General features: G+C 38.6%; 3 protein-coding genes across 3 annotated transcripts in view; 2 read left to right on the forward strand and 1 right to left on the reverse strand.

Annotated features, from left to right (window-relative positions):
• Window positions 1-262: 262 nt before the first annotated feature.
• LOC115985631 (serine/threonine-protein phosphatase 7 long form homolog) lies at window positions 263-4,338 on the reverse strand. Its single transcript, XM_031108555.1, has 6 exons — window positions 4,228-4,338; window positions 3,360-4,123; window positions 1,598-1,688; window positions 1,092-1,484; window positions 354-879; window positions 263-267 (listed from the first exon to the last, which is right to left on the reverse strand). Exons 1-6 carry the CDS (start codon window positions 4,336-4,338, stop codon window positions 263-265), a joined length of 1,890 nt encoding a protein of 629 aa, XP_030964415.1.
• A 661-nt stretch (window positions 4,339-4,999) lies between these two features.
• On the forward strand, window positions 5,000-5,850 carry LOC115985632 (high mobility group B protein 3-like). The gene is made up of 5 exons (XM_031108556.1): window positions 5,000-5,066; window positions 5,174-5,327; window positions 5,407-5,514; window positions 5,602-5,659; window positions 5,773-5,850. The coding sequence occupies exons 1-5, from the start codon at window positions 5,000-5,002 to the stop codon at window positions 5,833-5,835; spliced, it is 450 nt and encodes a 149-aa protein (XP_030964416.1). The 3' UTR covers window positions 5,836-5,850.
• A 3,644-nt stretch (window positions 5,851-9,494) lies between these two features.
• The window catches only part of LOC115985633 (E3 ubiquitin-protein ligase MPSR1-like), a 612-nt gene continuing 585 nt past the window's right edge, over window positions 9,495-9,521 (forward strand). The window contains exon 1 of the mRNA XM_031108557.1: window positions 9,495-9,521. This exon is cut by the window's right edge and continues 585 nt beyond it. Within this exon, the coding sequence (XP_030964417.1) occupies window positions 9,495-9,521 (27 nt within the window).

Genomic DNA, 9,521 nt, shown 5'->3' on the forward strand with positions numbered 1-9,521 from the left:
ATTGAAAACAAAAATAATCTTATGGAAATGTGAAAAGAGAATTAATAATGGAATACAGTGTGTTGTTTCACATTAAGCTTTCAGATACCTTTTTTGAATCTTACGCCGTCTCGTATAATGCGGAGGAGGTCTTGCATGTCCTTCGTCAGATGCCTTGGGCCCAACATTGTGTCCATGTTTGTGCCCCCCTGTCCCACACGGTGGTGCCTTTGATATGCGTTTAGGCCGACCTTCAGCCGCTGTAGGTAACCCAACCGGCTGCTCAGCCTGAACATGGGGTGGGTCAATGGCTGAAGAAGGGGTACTAAACGAACTATGGGAGGGTGGCTCCTGCTGCATGTCAGGTGGGGTACCCAGGTCAAAGGATGGAATCGGTGATAGCTGAAGAAATGACTGTGGGGTGGGTGGACGGACGTCAGACCCAGAACAAGGAAGTGGGGTGGGTGGAGGGATGGTGGGGCAAGGAGACGGATGGTGGGTAGGTGAAGGGATGGTGGGCGTAGGGGCTGGATGTGGGCTAGGTGAAGGGATGGTGGCAGTAGGAGCTGAATGTGGGTTGGGTGAAGGGATGGTGACGGTAGGGGATGGATGTGGGATGGATGAAGGGATGGTGGGGCTGGCGGATGCATGTGGGGTGGATGCACAGGGATCGGGGGTAGGGAGAAGCTGAGGGGTAGCAACAGGCGGACGGGATTGACATCCGGCCGGAGCTGTGCTCGTGCTTGGGCCGGTAGGCATAGCTGCCTCCTCAATCGGGGCCTCAGGGATAGGAGGTTGGACACGTGTCATCGCCTGTACTGCCGTCAACACCTCAGTAATGTCGTTGTGGTCCTCCGTGCCCACTGGATGACGCCTCAATAAACGGACGTATCCTTCAATCTGCACATGGAAAAACCACACATATTAGACCTGCAATACGAAATCAACAATGCCAATTGATAATAAAATAAATGTTGGTTCTGCTACTAATAATTGCAAATTAAAGGGAGATGAAGTGGTAAGCAAAAAATGTAGTAACAAACATCATGCTCTCTAAACAGTGGTTTCATGGTAAGAAATACGGTAACATGTAGAAGAGATTGAGAAGTTACCAGCAGAGTCACTACAGCACCAGGCCTATCGATGAACCTCCGAGTCACCCTTTTGAACCAGTCATGGTACTCGTGCTCTGGAGGCATATCACCAAGCACAGCTTCACAACGCCGATCAAAGCGATAACCCCACTCAAGGATATGCGCAGCATGCTTCTGCATCCAATTAACACCGATCTTCCCCCTCAAATCAATGCCATGAAGCACTCTGTCAGTGTTAACAGCGCGGGGAATTTCTTGGATCATCCCGAATTGACGAACAACACGATCCGGTGTATGTTTCTCTACTAGGTGGAAACATACAAGCGGCACCGTTGCCGTCCATACGGCCCTCCCTGCAACACACCAGGGCGGGAGGTCGTCAAAATGAGCTTCATATGGCTGCCACACCACCTACAATAGCCAAAAAAGAAGTACACAACACATTAGGGAACAATGTTTATATTTCAAAGTTCACGAAACCTATATGGACGTTCGTAAAAGCGTAAAATAAGGCATTTTCATACCTGGTCTGGCAACATGGAAGCTAGTTGCTCGCGATACCTGTCCCTGAAGATGTGGGCGGGCCTATTTTTCTTGTTTGGGACCCACAACCACCTACAATCAAGAAGAATGGATCAATAAGTACTGAGATAATGTTAAAACTATAATGTAATCACATATATTAAATAAAAGGAAATAAAAGGAAATTGAAATTTGAAGAAATAATGTAATCACTTAAGATGAAGAAATAAGAGGAAATTGAAAGTAAGGTGGAGGGTGAGGTCATGTGAATTGCAATAGTAATTAATTCAAAGTTAGCTTTTTTATACTTTTTATTTATTTATAATTTTATATGCTTATATTTCTTTATATATTATGAGTCAAAATCCATATAATTTATTGAGTCTTAAAACTATAAGTCCATATTTCAACTAATATATCAATTTCAAGTCTAAAACTCTACCCAATAATTATAATAATACTATTGATTCTCAAAAAAAAAAAAAAAAAAACTATTAAAACAATTTTTCTATTAAAATATTCTAAAAAAATTACTATTAAAAAACAGAAATATAAAAGCTCAAGTTAAATATTGCAGTACTAGTTTTATTACTTATATATTACGTGTGGACCCACATAAACAAAGCCTAAAACTTTTTTTTTGAAGTCTCTTTGTCATTTCCAACAACTAGTCACATGCTAGGTTCACAAAACAAGAAAGAAAACACAAAACAAGGCAATGAAAATTCAAAATAGAATTGAAGAAGGACTAGCGAACGAAGAGAAAGAAGAAGAAGAAGAAAAAGAAGAAAGAAGAAAAAGAAGATGAAGTAGCAATAGCAACTGCCTCGCCTCAGCCTCTCCACACAACTTGACTGAAAAGCTCATATGTTTAAATAGCTTTCACACTAGTGTTTTATTTTGATCTTTCTTAAATACAGTCCTAATGAATCAGGATGGGCCACATATATTCTCAATTATATATTTCTTTGTTCTAGGGGTTTCTGTTGAACTTTATATTCTCAGTCATAATGCTAACTCTCTTTACATGAAAACATCCAACTATATAAGTAACATATTATATTCCTTTTTGATTGGCCTTCCAACTGAGTTTTCTCTACTTCTTTTAATCATTACGTTGTTTCGATATCTTCTCTTGCTTCTTATAGGCACAATCCCCAAGTTCCAAACTGAAAAGGAATATTTAGATTTATATTGTTTGAAATGGCTTTCATCTTGAATAGACAAATCATTGATGGGATTGTGGCTGCATTGTTGACAGCCTCAATCCTAGTGGAAATATGCATATAAAGATGGTAAAACAAATTTCCACATATAGATGCATTTGTGTTTGTGTGTGTGTGTGTGTAATGCATTGTAGTTGTCAAATATAGAATCATATTGGGAATCAATTATTATTATTATATTCTTTTTTTGGTATTGTGCATCATAATGTGCAGACATTTTGAAAATTTATATAATACTATAATTCATATAATAATTATACATATATAATAAAATTAAAGCATTTATGCTGATTCACCTCTTACTCATTATATGTAGTGTCTTTTACATTCTTTATAAATAACCTAAAGACTCTCTCTATGAGTGTTACTGATTACAATAAAACCTTTATAAAAAACCTAAAGAGACTACGACTTCAAATAGCAAATAAAATTCCTCAAGAAGAAGTTAGAACCAAATAGAAAAAGAACTCAAAACATAATATAAGACTCGTGCTTTGGTGAAGACAGTATGTTATAGCAGTATGAGGTAGAGACTTACTTCAGGGATAGTGGACCACGTACTGAAGGACCGTAAGCACCCACTGGCGGGCCTCGCTCAACTGTCGGGCACAAATAGGGGAACCTGGCCCATGCCCAGTACTGGAGCAACAGCAAGCACCCACCAATCTGACTGGTGTCCTCGCTTGCCCTGCATAGCTCTCGATACAACCATGCAAGGCAAGCACTTCCCCAACTGTACCTCCGTGGATTGTGAAGGTTTTCCAACTGCTGCACCCACATTAGATGCACCCTATCGCCGGATTTGTCCATGAATATTGTGTCCCCCAATAGCGGTAGGATGTAGCATCGTGCGTACTTATGCAGCTGATCCTCTTCAGCATCAGGCGGCAATGGGTTAGCAACTTCCTCCAAAAGGCGGTTGATGAGAATCCTCTGCCCATCAAGTTGCTTATGGTTATTTTGAGTTACAAGTTGAAAACCAAGGAAGTCCCGGCACACATTCACCCAAGTTTTTTGTGTGCTCCCTGATATAGCGTCACCATCAACAGGAAGCCCGAGAAGAACCTCCACATCCTGCAATGTGATGGTCACCTCACCATGTGGCATGTGAAAGGTGTGAGTCTCGGGCCGCCATCGCTCCACTAAGGCCGTTATCAGGCCATTGTCAATCTCTCTACCTGGGACCCACAGGAGTCCCTCCAAACCAACTGTGGTGATGATGTTCCTCACTCGGTCGTCCACCATTGGAGGTTGCTTGGAGAACTCTGAACTACGACTACGGCAAGTAATGGACCCTGGATCCTGCACATAACAAAATCATGGATTAATATAGTATATGCAAATACGTGTACATTGTATGGATTAAATGCATGTGCACAAGTTACTGTTTTAGTTGAGTGTTTTACCCGCCCATTCCAAATAGCTTCGGACCGATGCGTCGCCTGCTGTGTCAACACCGAGTCGTCAATGGGTCCAGGCTGTGTATAGTCAATGCGTCCAGCATTTGCAGCAGCCATACTGAAGAAGAATGATAAGCAGTTAGTTTCAAAATTGAACACACAATATGCTTAAATATATAGGTATGACTTAGAGCAGCCATAATGAAATGACGACTATGGTTGCTTGTTCATAATTGCAGAATCATAGCAAATTTCTTAGAACTTTGAAGGGAGGACTTCACCGGGAATTAGCTTACTAAACCGGTATTTTGGTAGTTATTTATTTAATTTTTTTTTTTCGGTATGAAAGTTTCCAACATATATCTACTAAATCCTTTTCATGAGAATGATTAAACCAAAATACTCCTCACATGTTTGTGTGTATACTGGCTTTAAAGTAAAAGAAACAACAAGAGAATGAGCCTAATCTGTTCATACATGCACTAATTCAAACATAGTTTGAATTGAATTTTTGTCTATCAATAGAGTATAAAATCATAAATTACAAATTAAGTTTTAACTATTTCAAGTATCTTGCTTTATATGGTAGTCGATATTTACACTATTTATGCTGTAGGTAACTTAGGTTGATTTCAATGGATTTAACTATAGCATATTGCTTTGCTTTGCTTTGCTTTGTATCTCACAGTCATATGATTGTGGACCATTGGGTAATCTTAATTTGTTAAGAATCAAATATGTTAATATATGGGACGCTTTTTAGTGCTAAATACTAACTATGAGCACCATGTTTGGGATTACAGTGCCAGCACTTAGGGGAAAGGACTACGGCAAGACTAAAATGCGTTATCCGGACTACACAGAGACAGAATAAGGTTGCCAGATGAAAAATACATAAGGCCTCCAAAAATGTTTTTAAGTGCACAAGCATCATAATTATCTGTTCTAACAGCATATATATATGAGAATGCAGGACTTGCGAGTAGGAAATGGCCCCATACCAAAGATGGGAGAGACTGTAGTGGTAAGCCACTAATTGTGGAGAAGATTGTGGAGAAGCCCAGTGACCCCCCCAAGAAGAAGCCTACTACTACTACTACAGACAGGTACTCTTCTTCTCTTCCCTTTCTCTGTCAATGCAATCTTTTCTGGGTATAACACTGTTTTTTTTTTTTTGTTTGGCAGGAAGAAATCAAGTTCAACAGCGCCGAAGGCAAAGAAAGCAAAAACTGACAAGAAGTCTAAGGATCCAAATGCCCCCAAGCGCCCACAAACTGCCTTCTTTCTCTTCATGTATACTATCTCTCAGTCCCTCTCTTGCACGTTTGGATTATCTTTCCGCGTGTGTGTGTGCTGAAATGTTTTCAATTTCTGTGTCAGGGATGACTTTAGGAAGACTTATAAAGAAGAAAATCCCGATTCGAAGGGTGGTAAAGAGGTACAAGTATTTATTAATTACTGCCCTTGCTCTTTATTTTTTATTTTTTGTTAGGTGATTAAACTTTGGACAGGTTGTTCTAATCTTCTTGTTTGACTTACAATGAATTGTAGGTAGCAAAGGAGGGTGGTGAGAAGTGGAAATCTCTAGACAGAAAGAGAGAAAAATATTCCTAGGACATTAATAGGTGGAAAACAATAATTATTGACTATGGAACAAGATACAAATGCAGCAAATGAAAGGCAAAAAAAAATGGCAGAAGAAGAAAGGACAGAGTTACCTATAGAAGAATTAACATATAAGTGCCTATATCAAGTCATTTTTGGACTTGTCCTATCTTCTCCTATCCACTCTTTATGGTGTCCTTTTCACAATGGGCAACTACGGATTGCAACAAATAGGAAGTACTTATCAAATTGTCGCCATCTTCATTGACAAGAAACACATCACTAAGACAAAAAGTCTACTTGCATCTAGATTCAAACTTTTAAACCTGTAACACCAACGCCTTATAATTAGCAACTATAATTTCAAGCCATCCGTACTAAGGATAGAAGGTTGCATAAGTTATAAACTTATAATGGTCACGTTTCTGCCACACTGAAATGAAGGAGTTCCTTCTGTAGGCCTTTCTCGAAAGTGTATCCATGTGTGAGAATTTGCTTGAGCACAAAATATACTTCCCTACATACTAGAATTTGATATCTGGTTTAAATGAGGCCAACAAAAATAAAATAAACCAGTAAGAAAACCATCTCCTTACAGGGGAAAAAAAAAATCAAATTTTCTAATCACATTTCATCACTTGGCAATGACTTATACATAGCCGAAACATATAAATAAACACTGAGAAAGAACCATGGTAGGCATTCGAGTTGTTTTCTTTATATATGACTGAGCTTTGGTGACATTTTTATACTTCAATATGGTGTTTTGATTCTCCACCCAATAAATTTCTGTGCGTGCTGGATATAACCAGAATATTTTACCTCTATAACAAATTCAGTACAGAAACCAAAATAGAAAAAAAAAACAAAAAAAAAAACGAACTGATTACATTGCAAAATGCATAGGGGACTCACCTTTTTTTCTTCTTTTTCTTTCAGATGGTGGAGACTGAGTTACAGCGGACAGGGACGTGCGACAGTGGGTCGGTGAGCGAGAGAGTGAGAGGGTGACTGAGCGGTGAGGCTGAGAGGGTGAGTGGGTTGGGGCCGGCGTCGGCGTCGGCGACGGTGACGCTGAGAGAGTGAGAGAAGGAGAGGGTGAGTGAGAGTGGGTCGGAGACTGAGAGAGGGGTTTCAGAGGACCGGTGAGGCTGAGAGGGTCAGTGGGTGAGTGGGTCGGCGTCGGCGACGGTGACGCTGAGAGAGTGAGAGAAGGAGAGGGTGAGTGAGAGAAGGAGAGGGAGAGTGGGTCGGAGACAGATAGGGGGTTTGACTGATGAGGGAGAGTGAGATTGGAGAGCGTTAAATTCAAAAAACACCTATTAGAAATCGAGTGCCTGAGACTCGATTTCCATTTTGGAAATCGAGTCTTAGACAGTCGATTTCCATGTGTAGTCCACGTGGAAATCGAGTTTTAGACACTCGATTTCCACGTGTACTCCAACGTCTTTTTTGCCATGTCAAAGGACGTAAACCGAGCCTCAGAGGCTCGATTTAGGGGCCCAAAATCGAGCCTCTGAGGCTCGAGTTGCTAGTTTGCGAAAATGTTTCCAAACTGACCCTACTAACTAAATAGTTGGGGTTTTATGGGTAATTACCCATTTTCGCCATCAAAACTACCACAGATTTGACCATCTACATCAAAACCACTAAAGGCTGAACCCTTCACCATAAACACCTAAATTCCTAATCACAAACACTGACAAACTATCTCTCACACTGCAAATTTTCCCTCCCAACTTTCTGTCACTTTCCCAAGAAATAAAATTCACAAAAAAGAAAGTGAAAATGCGTGAGATTCTTCAAATCCAGGGAGGCCAGTGTGGGAACCAGATAAGTGCGAAGTTTTGGGAGGTAGTGTATGCGGAGCATCGGATCGATTTGATGGGTCAATGCACCAAAGGTGCAGATTTGCAACTGGTTGGAAGCAAGTGAAGGTAGAACTCGTGTTGCCCATGGCGGTGTCCTCCTCCTCCGCTGTCTCCCATTGGACGTCCTCTACCAAAGCCTCGCCCAAAGCCACTGCAGATCTCCTCCTGCTCCACCACACTCAACCATGGTTATTGGAAATTATAGATTGAGATTTGTGTGTGTGTGAGTCTGAGAGAGAATGAGATAGAAGGAGAGGTGAGGGAAACTAAGAAAGTGCTTAGTGTCGGGATTTTTTTTTTTTTGGCTAAACACTCGGTATTGAGATTTGATTTCATATTGTGGTGTTGCTGGGTGTTGGGTGTTGTTAGCTATTGTGTTTGGAAAATAAGAAAGTGTAAGAATTCAAAGAAAATAAGAGAAAGTGAGGATTTTTTTTTCTTTTAATTAATCTTTTCAGAAATTTTGTGTCTCACATGGATTTTTTTATTATTAAAATGCTTATGTGACTTTTCAATATTTATATATTTGGTGAAAATTTTGTGAATGTGTTGTGTCAATAGTACTACTCTTAAAATATTTAATTTTATAAGAAAAAAAGTTTTAAATTCTTACTCATTTGTTAAAAAAAAAAAAAATCTCTTAGACTTTGGCTTACTTTGGCATTGATAGTGGAATAAAGTTGTTTTTCACTGCATTTTTCTTCGCCATTGATAAAAAATTACACCAGCGATATAATTGACTATGGGAGTCAATACCGTAGTGGATGTCATTTTTGTTTGGTCAAGAAAACGAAATGTTTCGGCACCAGTTAGTATCAGTATACCGTTTCGGAATTATCACTAATTTATATATATAGAGTTGCGTTCAAGTTACACCTGATGTAATTCTAAGTAATATTACACCACTCAATATTTTTTAATTGAATGTAAATTTTGATAAATCTACTGTTAGATTATATTATCTTTATATATTCTCCATGCTTGCAAAATTTCAAGGTGTTCAAAGATTAATACCCATGTCATCAATTAATTATTTAAATTCAAGTTTTTTATAGTTTAAAATAATGCATAAAAAATGAGTTTATGAATCGAATGGTAATTAACATCCAATTGACATAAAACTTGGTATGAATGTTAAGTACATATAGAACATGTAATTCAACAGTAGGATTTTCAAATATAAATCCTATAACAAGTTATTGAGTGATGTAATATTATTTAGAGTTATACCAAGTGTAACTTGAACCCAACCCATATATATATATATATATATATATATATTATACTTTTTATAATTTGATAGTTGTGGGAGGAAAATTTGAATACTATATGTTTGCACTGAAAACACTTTTAAGTTTTAATTTAACTACAATATTCTTGAATATATCAATATAATATTATTCTAATTTCATATATATCTTTCTCATGTAAGCATGCATAACAGGTTCTATCTTAACATTACTTGTAAAATTAGATGAAAGAAAACCAACCGTTATACTAGTAACATTAATCCAAATATATATCTTACCATGCTAGCATGTCAAAAATATTGTATTTTAAGATGACTATGTTTTATTAAGTGGACTATGAGTTGCACAGGCGAGATAGATAAGCGTATCTACTAATCTGTGAGAGCATCAGAGGATAATTTTTCCAGCTTAAGCTTTTGTTGTAAAGCTTCTATCAGACTCTGAAGCCTAAACCTTCGGTTTTTCTCCTCTATAAATTGTGTCTTATATCTCATAATAAACACCATCTTTGTCTCTGTTTTTGCGATTGTATGAGTGAATTTCAAACATGTCTGAACCCCAAACCCAAGAGAGC

This window comes from Quercus lobata, chromosome 4 (assembly GCF_001633185.2).
Source record: "Quercus lobata isolate SW786 chromosome 4, ValleyOak3.0 Primary Assembly, whole genome shotgun sequence".
Taxonomy (NCBI): domain Eukaryota; kingdom Viridiplantae; phylum Streptophyta; class Magnoliopsida; order Fagales; family Fagaceae; genus Quercus; species Quercus lobata.

What these genes read in the sequence shown, in the direction of transcription:
- LOC115985631 (XM_031108555.1), bottom strand. Translation starts at nt 4,338, where the DNA reads ATGGCTGCTGCAAATGCTGGACGCATTGACTATACACAGCCTGGACCC. An exon ending in CGTGGTCCACTATCCCTGAA is followed by an intron (nt 1,689 to 3,359) that starts GTAAGTCTCTAC and finishes TCTTGATTGTAG; the next exon opens with GTGGTTGTGGGTCCCAAACA. An exon ending in GTGCTGTAGTGACTCTGCTG is followed by an intron (nt 880 to 1,091) that starts GTAACTTCTCAA and finishes TTCCATGTGCAG; the next exon opens with ATTGAAGGATACGTCCGTTT.
- LOC115985632 (XM_031108556.1), top strand. Translation starts at nt 5,000, where the DNA reads ATGAGCACCATGTTTGGGATTACAGTGCCAGCACTTAGGGGAAAGGAC. An exon ending in CTACGGCAAGACTAAAATGC is followed by an intron (nt 5,067 to 5,173) that starts GTTATCCGGACT and finishes CTGTTCTAACAG; the next exon opens with CATATATATATGAGAATGCA. An exon ending in ACTGCCTTCTTTCTCTTCAT is followed by an intron (nt 5,515 to 5,601) that starts GTATACTATCTC and finishes TTTCTGTGTCAG; the next exon opens with GGATGACTTTAGGAAGACTT.